Source organism: Mastomys coucha, unplaced genomic scaffold (genome assembly GCF_008632895.1).
Source record: "Mastomys coucha isolate ucsf_1 unplaced genomic scaffold, UCSF_Mcou_1 pScaffold20, whole genome shotgun sequence".
Taxonomy (NCBI): Eukaryota; Metazoa; Chordata; class Mammalia; order Rodentia; family Muridae; genus Mastomys; species Mastomys coucha.
In genome coordinates, this window is record NW_022196903.1 from 18,250,283 (window position 1) to 18,271,045 (window position 20,763).

At 38.1% G+C, this 20,763-nt stretch overlaps 1 protein-coding gene across 4 annotated transcripts in view; it reads left to right on the plus strand.

The window, feature by feature from the left end:
* The window catches only part of Ptprz1 (protein tyrosine phosphatase receptor type Z1), a 178,770-nt gene that overhangs the window by 75,160 nt on the left and 82,847 nt on the right, over nt 1–20,763 (plus strand). For all 4 annotated transcript variants that reach the window (XM_031381263.1, XM_031381264.1, XM_031381265.1 and 1 more), the window contains exons 3-6: nt 8,806–8,985; nt 11,225–11,376; nt 14,861–14,956; nt 15,432–15,498. In XM_031381263.1, the coding sequence (XP_031237123.1) occupies nt 8,806–8,985; nt 11,225–11,376; nt 14,861–14,956; nt 15,432–15,498 (495 nt within the window). The remainder of the gene's footprint in view (nt 1–8,805; nt 8,986–11,224; nt 11,377–14,860; nt 14,957–15,431; nt 15,499–20,763) is intronic.

Here is a 20,763-nt window from a genome sequence, read left to right on the forward strand (position 1 = left end):
TCTTGACAACACATTTATGTGTAATTATGCAGAGGCAAGGAACTTACTCTTTAACTACATGTAAACAATCTGCTCAGTTCTATTGTACTAAATAAAGGAATAAGAGATTTTTAACCAGGATGTTAAAAGTGTAGATGTAAATTAAAATACATTTAAGTCCATGCATATCTCTTGATAGTGATTTTAGCATTTTAGTTCTTGTATCTCATTTTAGCATATTTCTCTCTCTCTCTCTCTCTCTCTCTCTCTCTCTCTCTCTCTCTCTCTCTTTGCTTTTTTATTGGTCATTTTGTTTATTTACATTTCAAGTGTTATCCCCCTTCCCAGTTTCCCTCCACAAGCCCCCATCCCTCCCACTTCCCCCTGCCTTTATGAGGGTGCTTCCCCACCCTCCCACCCACTCCTGTCTCAGCCACCTATACTGGGTCATCAAGCCTCCACTGAAGCAAGGGGCTCCCCTCCCAGTGATGCCCGGTAAGGCCATCCTCTGCTACATATCATTGCTGTCACAGAAGCCCCTATCAATTAGAAACTTCAACCAGCCTTGCAAAGATCTACTGGGCTGATGGGAGTGTCCACTGGAAGAGATAAAAGAAGGCAAATACAGTGCCGGCTCAGTAGGCTTTCCTACTGAGCTAGCTTGCAGCTGATCTGCATTCTCGCTCCAGAAACCTCTCTGCCCAGAACCAAAGCAGAATGTCCACCACTCTGTGTATTCTTGTTTTGGAATGGGGCATCCTCTCAGACATCTTCCTTTGCTCAAGCCGTGTATGTGATGGTATTTACTAGTGGGACATATATTATTTAATGATTTTTTAGGCTGCTGATTCTTTTAAGAGATCCTTTTGCTCCAGGGCTAAGGGCTATATCTGAAGACAACAAAAACAAACAAACAAAAAGGCTTCTTACATAAATCACCCTCCTATTTTGCTGGGATTCTAAGTTCTATCTTATATTTTCATAGAAACTGATTTATTTCATTTGTATATGAGAATAATTTAAAGTGTGAACCTAAGTCACTGTACTATCAACATCTTTATACTATTTAAATGACTTTAAGATGTTGGCTATGTGCCCACTCGTACAATAGTGATCTGAATGTTATGGGATTAACCAACCACTTTCTGTTTGGATTTATGTACTATGCCATGTGATGAAACCCATGCAAGGCTCCATTATGAGGGACAGGCACCTACAGTTAGATAGGTCACAGGCTTTAGGGAAGAACCGTTGTTCTACTAAATGGACATAGCATCCAAACAATTCTTAATGACTTATCGCTACACCTGTAGACCCGTGCAGTTATCAACCTTCATCACAGAGGCTGCGTTGTACAGATGGTAATAAACATTGAGACTCACAGCTAGTCAGCATGCAGGAAATAAGGGACTGACGTGTGCTCAGCCCTAAATGGGATGTCTAGATCATAGGCCTCCTCTCAAGGTTCAGGGATCTTCTGGAAGAGGGGCTGCAAAGGACTGTAAGACTCAGAGGCGGGAACGACAAGAAACAGATTGTAGATAAGAACTCAGAGCAATTGTCACTACAGGCACAAGACCTGTGTAAGCTCAAGACAAAATCTCAGCAAAGGAGGGCCAAATGAGGAGGCCATGAAGTCCCACCCTGCCCAAGGCACTATTAACATTCAAGAGCTGCTGGGAGAGAAAGAATCGGGTTTTCTCTATGTGAATGGGATCAGAATGAATTCATTACTGCTGAGTACCACGCTAGCTATACTAAAGAACCATACCGTGAACGTAGTTTTAAATTTTATGTGGTAAGCATAGTTTTTAATTTTTTGAGGAAGAATAATAAAGCATAGCCTTGGAAACGTTAGTCAACCTCAAATACCTGTGTTTAAATTTTAAAAAGAGATGATTGTTATACTGAATAATGATTTTCTTGTGAGAGATACATTCACTTGGATAAAATATTTTCTTTATTGCATTTGATATCTCAACTACAAAAGAATAAAGGCATACTCTTTATTCTTGTTAGAACTAGAAACAATTATAAAATGCCCTCACCACTAGACTTTTCCTTAGGATCCTCAAACATTCCAGAAGTAATTTTTCAAACCAATGAAAGACATTTATATAAACAGCATAATTCATCTTCCACTCTCACCCTGACTATTCAATATCCCTTTGGAAATGTGCCTCCCTTTCTCCCACAGCAATGCCACTTCTTAATAAGATTACCCTTTTGATCATGAGCCTGCTTCTGATAGAACCTAAAACTGACAGGGTTTATGGTTATGGGCAGGGTCACGCAACTTGATTACTAAAGGCTAAAATGTTGCTAGAAAAAAAAACCCCTCAACTTTGTGTTCTTTCTCTTTAAAAACCATTCAAATCAAAACAAAACAAACCAAACAACAAAACACAAATGCACAGAATTTATGTTGCCCAAGTACTCTTGGGTGTGGGACCTGATCTAGAGCATTTCAGCCTTTAGTGAAAGTTATTAAATAATAGCAATTTGAGGCAGAGAAAGAGAGAGACAGAGAGACAGAGACAGAGAGAGACACAGAGAGAATTTTGTCAGATTCCTATCAGTTTTCAGCTGCTACTTGTTGTGGATGGTGCTGTGCTGTTGTATTTTGATGTTAGTTCCGCTTTCCCAAGAAGGGTTGTCTGGAACAAGGAATGGGTTGTTAATCAGGTGACTTCTTGTGAACCATCCCCTAATGAATAAAGGAATCAATTACCGGGCAGGGTAGGCTGGGTTGGATGGAAGAAGAGAGGAAGCAGAAGAGTGTTAGGGGCTTTTTGGTTGGAGATAGCAAAGGGACAAGATGTAGCTACTAGTGTCTTCCAGATTAGATGATGAATCTGCCAGCACTCACTAGCAGAGGATTTAGATTTAATATGGCTTATAAGATTAGCATTCTTGTTATCACGCTCAGAGTCTGAGTTATCATTGTTTCTGATCTAAGTTTGTGTGGTGTTTTCCTTCACGCCGCTGCTCAATTGGGTTCCAGAGAGAAAGGTACAGCGGCAGAGTGTGGGTTTGCCAGATGTGCACCACAAAGGCCGGGGGGTGGGTGGGCGTTGAAGCAGGGGAACTGGCATGGTAGCGACCTGCCAGTGGGGACTTAGCAAGCTGGGTGGAGAGATTTTGGAGCGCTGAGTTAGACAGTCTTCATAAGATAAGAACTGGCCAGCGAGATCACCTGAACTGAGAGCAGCTAGGTGTAGAGCGGCAGCTTGCCAATCGTTTTATTATTTCTCCCAACAGATACTCTGGTCATTTTGTGGATTATTTGATGTCTCAAGTCAAGAATACAAGGAAATAAGGAAAGGGGGCCAGAAGAGAGAGAGAGAGAGAGAGAGAGAGAGAGAGAGAGAGAGAGAGAGAGAGAGAGAATTTAGAGGATGCAGAAGGAATGCTCACCTTTCATTTACTTCATTTATTGACTTTTTTCTCATCATATGTTTTCTCTAAGCCCTCAGAGATTTGCATATGAATGTTATTTTATACATTCCCTCTTTGTTTTGTATTTACTTTTCCCACTTCCTATTTTTAATGCTAGTGCCTAATGAAGTAATAAATCCCACACAGAATGTTTTGTAAAATGTATCCCTCTCTAGAACAGCAACTGGTCAATCTATGTAGCATACAAACATTGGAAGTAGGTAACTCTGTAGCACTGGAGTGTGTCTTCATTTGGCAAATAGTTATTTATTCCTTATATGCCAGGTGCTACAGAAGGTGCTAAACAAGAGACAGATTATGTTCATTCAGATAAGTTCGGGGTAATAGAAAATATTACACTATGCTAGTAGGAGATGCCTCTAAAAATCTGAAAACAGCCATTGATTTTGCAGCCTTTTCCTTTCTGCTTGCCTTACTGATTGGCGGCCATTATCTCTGATAAGGCAGCTCTATACTCCCTACTCCCACCTCCCTTGGCCCAGGTCCATTGGTCCATAGCTGACATCTCCATTAGCCTCTGTGGCAGGTGTGAGCAGACACTGTATTCACTAAACACACACACACACATACATTGTGCCTGCTCATGGCTGTCTGAGCTGTGCCTAAATTTCTCTGCTACCCAGATTTGCTCAGGCTTATCACTCCGAGGAACATGGTGTGGGTTCCCTCTGTCACGACCAAATCTACCCCTGAATGGCAGCACCAGTACACGTTCACCACGCTTGGTCACTTTCACTCATCATAGCCTCTTTCAAGACAGACTCTGTGGGCATGTTTAACATTCTCTCCACACACACCCTTCAGGAATGTAACAAACAATCAAACAACCTTAAACTCCTGTGTGTCCCCTACAGAGTTGGGAATTGCTTTCCTTTCCACTTCAAAGAAAGGGATGGTGATATACAAAGACTTCGATGTGCAAAGACTATTTCACAAAAATCTTAATTTGCTTTTTCTGTCTGCTAGATTTGATTTGGCTAGAATGTATACATGAAGTAGACAATTTAGCTGTAAATTTACAGTTTGTTTAATGCTCCAGTAGTCGAATGCAAGAAATCTATGGGAGTGGTACTAATTCAGATGTGTCAGTCAATGAATGAAAGATCTAATAAAGGAATAATTTGCCTACATCACCTAGAGCTTCCATCCGGTCTTCTGGAAAGCTTGCTACAGGTAAATCTCTAATGATCTTCTGAAAGTTATCCGAATACAGCTCACCTAGATTCAGTTTAATTAATAACTCTATCCACTTGCTTTTTTCAGATGCACAATCCTAGGCTTTAACCACCACAGATACTAAAATCTCCAATCGCTATAGTGATAAATTTAAGAATTTATATAATGATGCCTAAATGTAAGAGTAGTTTAATCTTTCAGTATTAAAGGCAGATGGAATGCACTGAATGCTTGTTACCTTTGTTGTATGTACCTGTTTGTGTCCATGTGTGTCCCTGGGTGTGTGTGTGTGTATGTGCACATGTGTCCATGTGTGTCCCTGGGTGTGTGTGTGTGTGTGTGTGTGTGTGTGTGTGTGTATGTGCACATGTGTCCATGTGTCCGTGTATCCATGTGTGTGTACACTTTGAAATTTATGGGCTAATGGCTCTTGATTTTTGTACTCCTGGTCATTTAAACGACCTGCCCTTTAGAGTCCTCAGTTGGGGATTTTTTTCTGCCCTTTGTCTTTTTTCTTTATTGTTTTTTTCTGCTAAAAACAAAGTCCTTAACCTTATCCTGGCCTCTTATCTTTTGTCTTCCAATCATAAATATTAAGGAGTCATTTAAATCCTGTGCTGCTCTAAATATCCTAGTGTGGCAAGTGTAGTAGGCTGACTCAGACTCTGCCATTCCAGTACATTTGAAACGCAATCCAGCTGTTCAGTCCCATTGTGCTATAACAAGAAAACATAGAATTTACACCTTGTATTTGTTCTTGGCACCATTCAGCAGACATTCAATAGAAACTACTCTACTGTCATATAGCAATAGCAAGATTTATAGTTGATTTTAGGAATGTTCCTGTAATTGATCTTTTGCTTTTTTGTAAAATTTTACTGTTTTGTGTTTGAGTCCCATGAGTTCAAATAGATAAAACTACCACCATTTCTTGTAAGTTTCAACGAATGTTTACTGAACACCCACCATGTACTATTTACCATAAATAAGAGGGTGTGGAAACAATAAGGAAATAAACATTATTCGTTAGAAGGAAAAACATAATGGAAAGGTACTGAGCATGACCCAAAGCAGAGAAGCATTTTGCTAAGCTACGAGGAGAAAGTGTTTCTGGGCAGTTGTACTTGAGCAGAGTCTCAAGTACAGTCAGAAAGTAAAGTACCTGGGCCTTGCGAATAGATGGATAAGAAGTCCAAGAGACGAGGGTAAGTACCAAGTTTTTGATACTCTGGGAACAGAATGGAAGTGATTGTTCCTATAGCATAGTCCCAAAGAGAAATGATAAAGAAAAGCAGAGAGGATATGAGATCTGATGGCCTTGGCAAAGATCTTATATTCTAAGTGAGATAGACAGGCATGAGGAGGATTTAAGGAAAGGAGTTATCTGAGAGCTGGTGTGTGGTTTTTTTTTTTTTTAAGGATTTACTACTGAGTCAGGCATGGTGGTGCATGCCTTTAATTCTAGCAATTGGGAGGCAGAGACAAGCAGATCTCAGAGTTCTACAGAGTTAGTTCCAGGGCTATCCCAGCGACAGGGTCTCAAAAAACCAAAGGAAAACAAGTTTTGTTGGTTTTCTTTGACTTTAGAGAAAATTATTACATAGGTAGTAATTTAAATACAGATTTGTTCATGGTTTCTGTATGTCAGGAGTTGTGAAGAGCCCCACTTAGTTGGGCTCTCTGCTCAGGGACTCACATGTGTAGCAACAAGGTGTCTCATTTGAAACTTGGCTTCTTCTTGTTGTTAGAAGAATTCACTTCTGAGAGATGGTTTTGTTAGTTTGCTTTCTCTGGTTGGGAGCATGGATCCTTAGCTCGTAGCCCTGGCTCCTAGTCCCCAGGCATGTGATCTCTTACAGTCTGGTAGTCCAACTCTTCAAAGCCAGCCAGATTAAAATCCACAACTGCTGAGGAGCTTCCTATACCAAAATCAGGCAAGTGACTTGCTATTGCTTTTGCCATAGAATATGAATTAACCAAAAGAGTGACTGCCCACTATTAAATACACAGTTTATATGAGACAGGTATAAAATACAGTGAGAATTTGGAGGTTCATTTCACAATTGCACTTGGCTACAGGGAGAACAGAGTCGTAGAGGGACTAAACTGTAGTTGGTTGAAAAGCACTAGAAATCTCTAAGCTAGTGTGGAGATGTATGTAGATAAATTCAAATACAAAGCTGACAGCTGACCCTCCAAAGGCCTCTTTCAGGAGCATCCTTGTGGAGGATTAATGACTGTGGCTTGAGCTAGTGTAGCCATGGTAGAGATGAAAGATAGTCTAATTAGAAATATATTTTGAAGACAGATCCCACATGACTGAGGTAGAAAACTGAGACCTATCAATGATTTGTAAGTTCAGAGAATAGCAAAAGTGTATTAGGAATTTGTTTCAGAGAAGTCAAGAGTTCTATTTTCGAAGATGGTTCCTATTAAGACACATGTCCTTAATTCCAGTGCTCAGGAGACAGAGGTAAGTGAGAGTTTAAGGCCAGCCTGGACATAGGGAGTTCCAGGACAACCACAGCTTTGTAGAGAGACCCTGTCTCAAAAGTAAAAAAATCTATCTTGTGTATGCTAAGAGCCAAGATCCAAGTCAGAGTGCAGATGAAATGAAATGGGCCAGAGCCATCCAACCCCTTTGTCACACGCAATATTATCTGAAACTTAAAATAGTATGTTTTGTAAACTGTGGCTATGTGACTCTTCCAAAGTGAGTTTGTTGTACTACTATTTTAAAATGTAAGCCCATGAAAAGGACTTATTGATTCATGTTGCAGCTCTCTATGCTTCTTTGTAAAATAAGCAGCATTTTCTTGTCTCCATGCCAAAGTGTCTTAGAAGTGAAACCAGCATATCACTACTGAAATCAATAAAACTGTTCCTAGAAGCCAAAACATGCATCACTGTGAATATCCGAGAGTTGTTGTGAATGCTCAACAACTCTCAAGGAGTATGGCCAGCATTTAGAGGATGTTTTCAGCACCTATTGATTTTGACGGAAGCCTCGCTGTGAGATATCATCTGCTTCCTCCAAGACTTCAGGGGCAGCATCATGGTGTGACTAATGATCCTTTCTTTCCAGGGATGTTTTGCAAATTAGCTTTGACATAGGATTAAGAGGTGGTCTTTCAATCCAGTTTACATTGAACTTAGCCCGCATCATCTTTCATATCGCCAAGGAAGTGTGGTGTAGGCTGGGGTTGTCCTAGACATGTTCACTTGCAATTCTCCCAGATTTGAGTAATATAAACTCGGCTTCACCCATACTCATTTTAAGAAAGAAAAGCTGTTAAAATTTTATCTACTGATGCTATGCTGCCATTTTCCTTTCCTTGTGGTGACTGTAGAAAAGCTGAGAAAAATTTAAGCCTTAGACTTACAATAAATATTGTAAACATTTGAATGAAACTTTAAAAAATGTCCGTTCTTAGCTTTGATACACTGAAAGTGGGAGATGATGAATGTCTCCAGGTGTATGAATTTCTCCAGGGAAACTGAAGGCTACTTATGGGTTCAAAGGGCTGTTCATTTTGTGGAAGAGATGGAAATTCTCTCATGGTACCCAGAAGTCTTGATAGAATGTTTTGATTTAATATGGTTACATAATAAGACCCTGGTGTCTGACCAGACAGTAAAAGGATTCTTGATGATTATTTTTTCATAAATAAGACTTGAACAGATGGAAATCAAGCCAAGTCATTTGGTGGCAGCAGTGACAGAGGGTCTGAAAGGGGCCACCTCACATGAATTGCTAAAGATTTCAGAAATCACCTCCTGGTGCCTGACCTTTCAGTCTGCAGCTGAGCATGACCACCTGCCTTACATACACTTTGGCTATCTGAAGACTGGAAAAGGTGACAAAGAAAAGCTATTGATGAACCCTGTATTTGGCAGGCGTATAGGTGGGCCTATGGTTTACAATATTTGGGATTTTAGGAAATTCCACGTAAACACATCTTTTGGTACAAGCCCAATCTATATCATTCTCTCCTTGTGACATGAGAGATGATGAGGTATTTAAAACCCAGCCTCTAATCGAGGCATAATTACTGTGTGACTTGTTTTAAAGATATGCTATTTTCTACCATTCTAATCTATTCTTTTGTAATATATTATTTGATAATGTCAAATTTTAGTTTTTTCATGGTAATTAAAGAAACTAATTCCCTTCTTCTTTCTTTTCCCTAGGAGCACTAAATCAAAAAAATTGGGGAAAGAAATATCCAATATGTAATAGCCCAAAGCAGTCTCCTATTAATATTGATGAAGATCTTACACAAGTCAATGTGAATCTTAAGAAACTGAAATTTCAGGGTTGGGAAAAAACATCCTTGGAAAACACGTTCATTCACAACACTGGGAAAACAGGTACCATTTGCCTTTTGCCTTTGACAGGTTTTTCATATGAAACTATTTTTAGACAAGATATATTTCCTTTGACTAATATGCTAGTAATTGAACAGAGGCTGATAGTAATAGGCCAAATGGAACAGAGTCAGCACTTGGTCAATATTTTGAAAACGTGTACAAAATGTAATAAAAACATCATGCAGTGTTTTCTCCTTGTGCAAGGAAAGTGGTCTTGCCATTTGATGATGTGGGGAAAAAAGGTAATGAAATTATAGCTAGTGAAAATTTTCCACTCCATGCATAGTCAAACACTTGATCAGATATTCCATATCTTGGGCATCAGAGCTTGATCTTAGTTGCTCAGTTTCATGCTGTAGTCAATATTTGACTATGACAAGATAATCAAGTATAACTCATTTTTTAATTTATTTTTAATTTTATTTATTTATTTATTTGGTTTTTTGAGATGGGCTTTCTTTGTATAGCCCTGGCTGTCCTGGAACTCACTCTGTAGACCAGGCTGGCCTCAAACTCAGAAATCTGCCTGACTCTACCTCCCAAGTGTTAGGATTAAAGGCATGTACCACCACTGCCTGGCTATAACTCAATTTTTAAAAATCAAATAATGGTCCTTTAACTTGGTAAATTTAAAATTATAGTCTATCTATCCTTAAGGAGGTACTTATATAAGTTTCTTTTTCGAGATTATCTCTTTTTTTCAAAACATGTAAAATGTAATTCCTTATAATTCAAGAAAATTCTGGTAAATTATTGTGCAGATACAATAATTTTCAAAATGTGACATGTTTCCCTTTTGCCTATTTTGGTTTGACATGAAACAGTTTGTCAGGGAACTGTATAAACATAAGTATACATCTTTACAAAAATTAGGAAAATAATCAAAATTATAACAGCAGATCTATTAGTGTGGTTTTATAATGAATAAATTTCTTACTTCATAGTAAGATAATATAATTAATAAATGTAATAATTTGATTTCACCTTCTATAGAGCAAATATTTTTCTCTATCAGTACCTAACTGATAAGCATTTAATATTATTTGAATGAATACCTAAGAAAATTTTGGCATGTTACACTATAATTCAAATAATAAAAATAAATTGTTCCAAACCTTGACAATTTAATGTAATTTTGTGAGTGTTAAAAGCTGTGCTTTTAGTATGTTATCTCTGCTTTGTGGAAAGTGCAATGGTTACGTGCTTGTTCCTTATAGTTAGTCTCTTTGGTTTTATCAGTGGTCATTCAAATGATAATGTAAACCTTAGAGGAAGCCACTTGCCTTGTCGGTTACTCAGTTGCCTTGTATGTAACAAGTTACAGTGGGTTTTGCTCCCTAAGGTTATGTGAGAATCAAGTAGCTAAGAGGTATAAGCAATTGATATCCTACCAAGTACTTCATAAGTGACACATGTTGACTGCCATTGTTTGCATTATTATTGTGCTTGACATTATTATTATCATCATAGTCAATGGAAGCTTATATCACTATATGGGTAGCTAATGTGTGGGATTTAATCACTGGTGCTTATGCCAACTGTTATTTCTGATTAGCAGAAGAAGGAGTGCTTAAACCTGGACTGAGAGACATCATCATCTTTGCACTAGACTCTCAAGATAATTGTTATCCTTCAGATTACTTGTAAAATTACAACCAATCAAATCTTCTGTGGGACTTGGGGAAGTTTCTGGTTCTAATGGTGGACATTCCAGGTTCAAATATGAAATGGCAAAATTCTTTCACGTGATGGGGCTTCTCAACTGCTTGCTTAAGACAATTTGTGGAGCCAGATGAAGTCTGGACAGAAAGTAGGGATTAGATGGAGCAAAAAGGAGAGTGTAGAAACAGGCTATCCGTGAAAGGTGAGGGCTCTCCCAAGGAAAGACTCCTCTTCTGGCCATCTCTCCTGGCTCCCTTTATTATGTTCCATTTTTATCATCAAGAACTTTGAGGCCAGAGAGCCTTGGAGGAATGTCAGTCTCAGTCGACCAAGTAGACTAAGTGGGCTGGCTGTCCTGTGGTGATAGTCGAAGTGTAGTCTTATCTTCAGAGTCCCCGATTTGTGACAATTAAGTATGTTGACATGAAGGCCAAGTTGAAACACAAGCGACTTTGAACCCCTTAAATCTGTCAAGTAAGTTTTATCTTAATTAAGTAGGAGGAGATTCAGTTCAATTCCTAATTTTGGTTCTCAGAAACTTGTATGTAATAATTTGTTCCTTTAATTTTTGCTTTAGTGGAAATAAATCTCACCAATGACTACCATGTCAGTGGAGGACTTTCAGAAAAGGTCTTCAAGGCAAGCAAAATAACTTTTCACTGGGGAAAATGCAATGTGTCATCTGAAGGATCAGAACATAGCTTAGAAGGACAGAAGTTCCCACTGGAGGTAAGGGGGCAGCTGCCGCTTTCTGGCTCCTCATCTGCATCCCTGAGAGTTCCTCTAACATAGACTTTGACTTGCTGAGGAGTTGAGAATTTAGAACATACAGTTGTGTCTTGATGCCTTGATTAATACAGGCTTTCCTTCCAAGACTATAAACTCAATGACCTATCTTATTTATCTTTACTAAAGATAGATAAGACCTATCTTTAGTTCTCTATCTCTAGGTACCCGGAGTGTGACTTACTAGCTTATCGATAAATGTAGATGAGGAATTGAATGAATAAGATAATAAAAGTGGAGATGTCATCAATGTGCACCAGAATGTTGTCAGTCAACTCCTCTAATTAAAACAAGGAAAACCTTATGTTTAAAACTAGAAAAGAGTTATAAGTATGACAAATGACATATATAGATAAATATTTTCCTATGTTTCTCTAAAGTACTGAACTTTCTGGAAAGTAGTTTGTTTTGTATTAAAAACTTTGCTTATTTTCAGTATTTTATTATTCAGAGTATAGCAACAATAATTATAAATATGCCTCAAATTTTATGTGTAAAGATGTATTTACAATGTTAAATATTGAAACAAAGAGCATGACTAAATACATTACAATGCAATATTAGACCTTGTAAAAATCATGTTTTGAATGATGTTATTAACACACAAAAAGTTTCACGTTGGGGCTAGAGAGATGACTCACCTAGTGATTCCAGTGTTCCTGTAGCAGCAGTATGGGTGGAGGACACAGGAGACTCCCCAGAAGTTCCTGGGCCAGGTTCCTTGGAATAAGCAACAAAAAGACCCAACTTCAAACAGGTGGAAAGCAAGACTCAATCTCCAAGCATGTCCTCTCGCCTCTATACCCACACCATGGCATGCCATTACACACACACACACAAACACACACACATACAGACCCTTCCCAACACAAAATGTTTTATCCCATTAATGCATTAAAAATAATATGAAAATTGCCTAATCAGCATTATTTTTCAAACTTTGTAAACCACGAAGACTAATTACACAGAGATTGGGTTAAATGGCCCAGATTCTACCCTTAATGACATGATCTTGTACAAATTACTTGATTTGCTTCCACTTCTGTCCTATGAAAAAGGCATATTATAAGAAATTAATTAAAGAAGAGAATAGGTTTAATACTCTTTAAAAATCATTCAGAGATACCATGGAAAGGTGAACAGTAGCTCTCTTGTGCTGATAGCATTATAAATGCTGCTTATTTCCTTCTTTAAAAGTCAAATATATACAATGAAACTGTTTTACTTCTATAATTCAAAGTAGTTGTTAATAATAAAAATAAAAACATATCAGGGTGAATTCTGTCAAAGAATCAAAGGCCATTTAAACATGTAGATAATTACATTTATGGATTGTAACCAGAACAGATTATATATTAAATAACCAGGAACAAAATCATATTTATTAAATGTTGTCAAAGAAATAAAAACCAACTATTTAAATATATAACATCTCATTTCTAAGCTTTAAGCTTTCATGCAATATTACCCACTTTTTAAACAACATTTTTTTTTTTAAAAAAAAGCTATTTATTTAAGAAGCTTTGAGCAATCAAAATAAATACAAAAGGCTGTATGCATTAAATTCCAAATAAATATTTTATTCAAAAGACTGTTTAGGAAGGGTTGTTTGTTGGCTTGTCTGCTTGTTTTCCTTTTCTTTACTCTATTACTTTATAAAGATGTATTCCAGGCTTGAGATATAGCTCCTCAGGCATTAAGAATTGTGTACTGCTCTTGCAGAGGACCCAATTCAGTTTCCAGCACCAATGAAATGACCCAAAGTGCATGTAACTCCATCTCCAGGGAGTCCCACTCCCCCTAAGGGTCTCTGACAGCAACTGCACTACCCTGCACATACTTCCACCAAGACATACACATAGGGACATAATTAAAAATAAAAATAAATCAAGTCCGCAGAGTTGACTTAGTGGCTCAGAGCATTTGTTGTTCTTGCAGAGGACTGAGGTTCAGTACCCAGCACCCAGAGGTTCGGAATCATCTGTAGCTCCAATTCCAGGGGACTGGATGCCCTTTTCTTGCCTTAGGCACTGGACATGCATATGGTGTACTGACAAACATGCAGAAAAAAACACTTGCAAACATTAAGTAAATAAATAAATAAATAAATAAATAAATAAATAAAGCATTAGAAGGATTTTCCATGCAGTTGTGCAAATAGGACTACACAGGAGCATCCTATAACCTATCCATTCCTTCTTCCTCCCTTCTCCTCCCCTCTCTCTTTCTTTCTCTCCATTCTTTCTACCTTTCTGTCTTTCTCCGTTTCTTTATTCCTTTTTTCTCCCACATCCCATTAAAAAGTCTTCTGAATTCTTTTTACAAATTATGTGTGTTTTAGAGCAAACTCAAACCACCATTATTTCTTCATAGTTTATAAAATGACAATATATTAGTCTCTCTTGAATCTTAACCTTCTTCAATCTGTCCACACTCCTATCCCTGGCCCATCCTTATGACTGCTTTCTGAAGGGCACTGGTGATTTCCCATGTCTTGGTGTGACCACTGCCTGGTCCTCCAATCCCTTGCCTTACAATGATCCACTGCTATCACAGAAAATGACTTTCAGTTTCACTTGTTTACACCTTTCAGGGTCTCCAGAGAACAAGCAGACCAACCTCCATCATTTCTGATTTCAATTGCTCAAAGCTATTTGTCTTTCAGAGTTCAGCTGAGATACCCTCTCTGAGAAGGCATTGGTGGCACAGCATAGCCACTGCCATCCTGCTAAATATGGTGCCTCTCTACTACCAATCCCTGAGTGTTCTCAGAGGTTTTCTACTCTTATCTGATTCTACCTTTATACACTGATGTTACCTGGATTTTAAGTCCATGGACAAGGAACACATTAAAAGCTGGAATAGAGCCAATCATGGCAGAGCATCTAAAGTAGAATAGACATTCACAAGGGTTAGCTTCACAGTAGAACCTACAATAGGAAGCTTAAAACACTTGATATTTTTAAATACAAGCAGAGTTCTTTAGAATTTCAATGGAAGAACAGTAAGTACACCATGATAATAACCAAAATTGTAACAATGCTCCATCAAGAAAGGAATGTTCACTCAAGAAACAGTGAGCTCCAGGTTTATACAATTCAAGCAAAATAGTTATAAGAGCCTTTGTTAAATGTTTTACATTCAATGATTACTTAATGAATCATTATTATAATGGCTATTGCTATCTCCCTTGTAGTACATATCATTTTAGAGAAGATTCTGTATTTTCTTCTATGCCCAAGGATACAAATGATACCAAAGTTACTTACGTATATCTGTTATTGAGAAATCATTTGGAAGACACAGAGAACTGTACAGTCTGTAGATTTTTCCATAGAATTTACTAAGTTGGTCGGCTTCTCTGTTACATCTCCTCACTGGCTTTTATGAAGTGCTTCTAATAAAGCTCTCATTATTACATTCACAGATGCAAATCTACTGCTTTGATGTGGACCGATTTTCAAGTTTTGAGGAAGCAGTTAAAGGAAAAGGAAGGTTAAGGGCTTTATCCATTTTATTTGAGGTAATTATTGTACATGGGTTTATACCTAATCTACTCTTAAATTATAGCTACTATCAGTTATATATGTTAATATAAATACTTTTAAAAGCTGAAGAGGGTCACAACCATAATGATCAGTGGTTGTCATTTCCAAGAAGAGTTGTGCTTGGTTGGTATGTTTTAAAAAGGATTCATGTTTATAACTGAATAGGTTTCTTCCAGCTAGAGTGGACAGTTGTAAGTACACAGAGTTGCCTGTCTCTTTGGGACATGTCTTAACTAATGAATAGTAACTGTTATTCAGGGCATTTCCCATTTTTCTTTTCATAGTGTAAAATGTAAAGTTACTTTATTTTTTATGTATTTTGTTTTTCCCTTGCTGTTGAAAAACAACCATACTTGGGACATACTGTTCTTTATACTCATTTGGAATTTATTGTTAAGCAGTTAGGCAGTTGTTCGATCCTGTTTTCATAATGCCATTCTTCTCTAACAGGTTGGAGTTGAAGAAAATTTGGATTACAAAGCCATTATTGATGGGACAGAGAGTGTTAGTCGTTTTGGTAAGCTGTTAAGATTGTGAGATGAACACCTATGAGAATGTGCAGTGGAACAGAATCACGTGTGAAAGACGGAGAGGATGGTATCTTTAAAGATGAACATATCTCACTTCACATACTTGACGAATCTGTATGTTTCTCACCAAGTAAAGAATCATTTATAAGAGAAGTTTATGCCACAACAACTATGAAAACTTGGGCACGGTGAACCATGCCTCTAATCTTAGCATTTGGCAGTCAAAGGCAGGTAGATCTCTGAGATCCATATGTCAAATTCCAGAGCAGCCAGCAAGGGCTGCATGGGGAGGTCCTGTCTCAAAGAAATAGATTATTAATAGGTGAATTAAAAGTTTAATTTACAGGCTATCAATGTAAAAAGGACTCTGCTGTTCTCTAAATTCGATCTGATTGTAGTATGCTTTTAAAACAGTCATCTATTCTGAGTATTCATTGTACATCACCTTAAAGACTATCTGAGACTAATTAACTTTACAAATACTAAATTATGAAGTTAAAAGAGAATTTTACTTAAGTGGACACCTATGCCTTGGTGGTTTTCTTGGCAGATGAGTATTTCAAAGAGGTAAGATATTTGCATGAAGAAGGTTGCTAACATTGAACAGGATATTCTGCCTGGTGGGTACCTAGGTGGATCTTGTCATCTGTCACAGCAAATGCTGTGGACAGCACTGGTGACAGGCTCAAAACCCTTGATTGCTATTTTACATTTACTAACAACCCACACAAACAATATTCATCCTTCCCTGGTCATCAATAAAATGAAAGTTATTACTCTCTAGAAAGCCACCAAATCTAAAGCCAGAAACAATGTTCACATAGACTCCTTCTTTAAGGCAAAAGTCCAACCTAGGATTATTTGATCTCCTTACATTTGTGGATCAGAATTGCCTGACATCTTCAGAAGTCAGGTATGTATGGACTCCTGCTGCAGAGAAGATCACTCCAACCCTTCTCTTGTAATCAAAAGCAAGGTCCAGCTGACTGCCCCCGCAATCCACCTACAAAGCAAAATTCAACATTGAATTCTATGGGCCTCACTTCATTTTCTCTCAATAAGTAGGAAAGTGGATTCTAGACAACTGAAGGAAAGGAACCAGGTTGGATTTCAGCACTTCCTTCAAGATTTATAAAATCTAAACTTAGACTATTTCTGTGTTTTACATCAGCTCACGGGACAAGAGAATCAAACCATTAGCTTGAGAAGTTATAGAATCTACTCTATTCTCTTTTGAAGTCTAGACCATCCCCTAGAGGACAGTAAACTATGGAAATCTATTTGGGCTGCTAAGCTATCATTATAGGGAATCTTAAAGATTAGAAGTAGTTCTTACCCTTAGACAAAGAGACTCTAGGAGTGCACCTAGATTTTCTAATCTTGACCTATGTTCTCCATGTAAGGGGACTTGTAAACAACTCAATACTACAAACATCATGCAAAATATAAAATCTTACTATATCATGGCCTGATTGCTCATCTCCTACATTTATCTCTAAAAGAGAAACCTCATTTCTCATTGAGAACCTGTTCTTTCTGATATTCCTCTCTGTGCTGGACAATATTGTACTTGTAGATTGAGAAATCAGTGGGGACTTTGCAGTGATACAAAGATAAAATATTAATATTCTTCAAGCAGAACACACAGAAAAGTATTAGTGAAATCTTTCTGACTGCAAAGAAGAGATACTTCCAGATAATATCAGGGATTCTCAAATGGAAGGTCTCATCAGAACAATTTTTTGCTGCTTGCTCAATTGCAGACTAGGCCCAAGGATCTGTATATTAAAAAATCTTTACAAGAATTTCTGAGGTGGCTCCTTAAGTGCCATTGTTATAAGTAATGGTTGGTTTTAAGACCTCAGCAGCTTCACCTTAGTGCTTGGATGTACTGTGGTTCTTGGTTATCTGTCTCCCTTATCCCTTTTTTCCTCTCATTGTCAGCCTCCCCATGGGAGGATCTAGCAATTGGTTGGTTGATCATCTATGTTTGAGAGATTGGAGTTGAGATGAATGCCAAAGGGCTAGTGGAGTTCTGTTAGCCCAGGTGTAAGTCTCTCATGTACTTATTCAGATGAAATTTATGATTACTTTCCAAGTGACAAAATGTCACCATAGTCCAGTTTTCTCAATAGATGGTGAATGATTGAAGAAAATACCATAGTTGAAAATTCTGTGTGATATCTAAGACAGAATTTTGGGACAAACCTGCAAATATCAGCTGTAACAAACACCATGAAGTTTTAGCCCTTCAGCAAGAAAATATGCGTGCTACTGAGCATCATACAATGGCCATCACACAGTAGCCATCACAGTGCCTAGGACAGAATGAGCATAACACACTAGCCATCACTCAGACAATGAACATCACACAGCGCCATCATTCAATGGAAATCAGTTAGTGTTCATCATATAGAGTACATCAGAGTACCCCCCACACACTTAGTAGCCATCACACTGTGGCCAACAAGAGAAAAGTAAGAGTGGATTCTGTATTAAAGAGAAATAAATAAATATTCTCTTTCTTCTTTTTCTTCTTAACCTTCTTTTCCTTTAGTGTTTGTTCATATTCCAAGGAAATTCTGTGCTCCACATCTCCACAGAGGTCTCAAACCTTTGTCCTTTCTGCCCTACCTTGAGATCTTCTGGCATCAATTCATTCTCTCCTGGGTACCAGAACATCAATTTCTGACTCTCTTTTTAAGTAGTATATTCCACAACCATATTTTCATAAAACACACATAAAATAAATTTTTATATTTAGTAGATTATTTGATCACTAAACAATTAAGCCTTAAAAACAGGAATCAGAAAATGGAGAATACCTATAGATTAACAGGAAAATTCTGGCCAATTTCTAAGAACTTGAATGGAGATCTGAACTCTGGTAATCATCTTTTTTCATTTTTGAGGTTTTAATTTACATATGTACAAAAATATTAACAAAAAACACTCCTTTGAATTAAGTTTAAGAAAGCTTGTGATGTTTATGATCCTAAAGCAGAGATGAACTACAATGATTGTGAGTCAGAAATGAATCCACACACTTATGGTCACTTGATCTTTGACAAAGGAGCTAAAACCATACAGTGGAAAAAAGACAGCATTTTCAACAAATGGTTCTGGCTCAACTGGCAGTTAGCATGTAGAAGAATGCAAATTGATCCTTTCCTATCTCCTTGTACAACGTTCAAGTTCAAGTGGATCAAGGACCTCCACATCAAACTAGATACACTGAAACTAATAGAAAAGAAAGTGGGGAAGAGCACATGGGCACAGGGGAAATTTTCCTGAAGAGAACACTGATAGCTTATGCTCTAAGATCAAGAATTGACAAATGGGACCTCATAAAATTACAAAGCTTCTGTAATGCAAAGGAAACTGTCAATAGGACAAAATGGCAACCAACAGATTGGGAAAGATCTTTACCAATCCTATATCTGATAGAGGGCTAATATCCAATATATACAAAGAACTCAAGAGTTTAGACTCCAGAGAACCAAATAACCCTATTAAAAATGGGGTACAGAGATAAACAAAGAATTCTCAACTGAGGAATACCGAATGGCTGAGAAGCACCTAAAGAAATGTTCAACATCCTTAATCATCAGGAAAATGCAAATCAAAACAACTCTGAGATTATACCTCACACCAGTCAGAGTGGCTAAGATAAAAAACTCAGGTGACAGCAGATGCTGGAGAGGTTGTGGAGAAAGAGTAACACTCTTTCATTGCTGGTGGGATTGCAAGCTGGTACAACCACTCTGGAAATCAGTTTGGTGGTTCCTCAGGAAATTGGACATAGTACTACCTGAAGACCCAGCTATATCACTCCTGGGCATATACCCAGAAGATGCTCCAACATGTAATAAGGACACATGCTCCACTATGTTCATAGCAGTCTTATTTATAATTGTCAGAAACTGGAAACAACCCAGATGTCCCTCAACAGAGGAATGGATACAGAAAATGTGGCACATTTATACAAGTACTACTCAACCATTAAAAATAATGAATTTATGAAATTCTTAAGGAGATGGATGAATCTGGAGACTATCATCCTGGGTGAGGTAACCCAGTCACAAAAGAACACATATGGTATGTATTCACTAATAAGTGGATATTAGCCCAGAAGCTCGGAATGTCCAAGATACAATACACAAACCACAAGAAACTCAAGAAGAAGGAAGACCAAAGTGTGGATAACTTGGTCCTTTTTAGAAGGGGGAACCCAAGGAAATACCCAAGGGAAAGAGTTGCTGAGACAAAGTATGGAGCAGAGACTGAAGGAAGGACAACCAGAGACTGCCCCACCTGGGAATCTTTCCCATATACAATCACCAAACCCAGACACTACTGTGGATGTCAGCAAGTGCTGGCTGACAGGAGCCTGATATAGCTGTCTCCTGAGAGGCTCTGACAATGCCCAACTAATACAGAAGTAGAGGCTCACAGCCATCCATTGGACTGAGCACAGGGTCACCAACGAAGGAACTAGAGAAAGGACCCAAGGAGCTGAAGGGATTTGCAGCCCTATATGAATTAACCAGTACCCTCAGATCTCCTAGGGCCTAAACCATCAACCAAAGAATACACATGGTGAGACTCATGGCTCTAGCTGCATATGTAGCAGAGAATGGCCTAGTCGATCATCAATAGGAGGAGAGGCTATTGGTCCTGTGAAGGCTCTATGCCCCATGTAGGGGAATGCCAGGGCCAGGAAGTAGGAGAGGGTTGATTGATGAGCAGAGGGAGGGGGGAGGGGAATAGTTTTTTTTTTTTTCAGAGGGAAAACAGGGAAAGGGGATATCATTTGAAATATAAATAAAGAAAATATATCTAATAAAAAAAAGTTTATTGAATTTATAAGTTAATTTGGGGAATTTCAAACCCAGGCCATGGTCCTTTCTACCATTTGAAAGAGATTTTGTTCATTCTCTCTAGACTATATTACAATATAGATTCGATTCTTAGTATATCATGTTTGTTGCTATTTTTAACCATGTTGATTTTGCTATTGATAGGTTCTGGGAATGGGAATATCAGTTTTCTTCATTGGAGTGACTCTTAGTATATCAACCACATTCCGGGGCAGGTCTGACACTCCAGAGTAGTAGGCCAACACAAAACAGCCTCCAGTTCTGTTTGTTTGTCTGTTTGCTTGTTGTTTTGTTGGTGGTGGTTTGGGTTGGGTTGGGTTTTTTTCATGAAGTTGAATGTGGAGGTAGGAGGAAGGAAGAATCTAGGAGGAG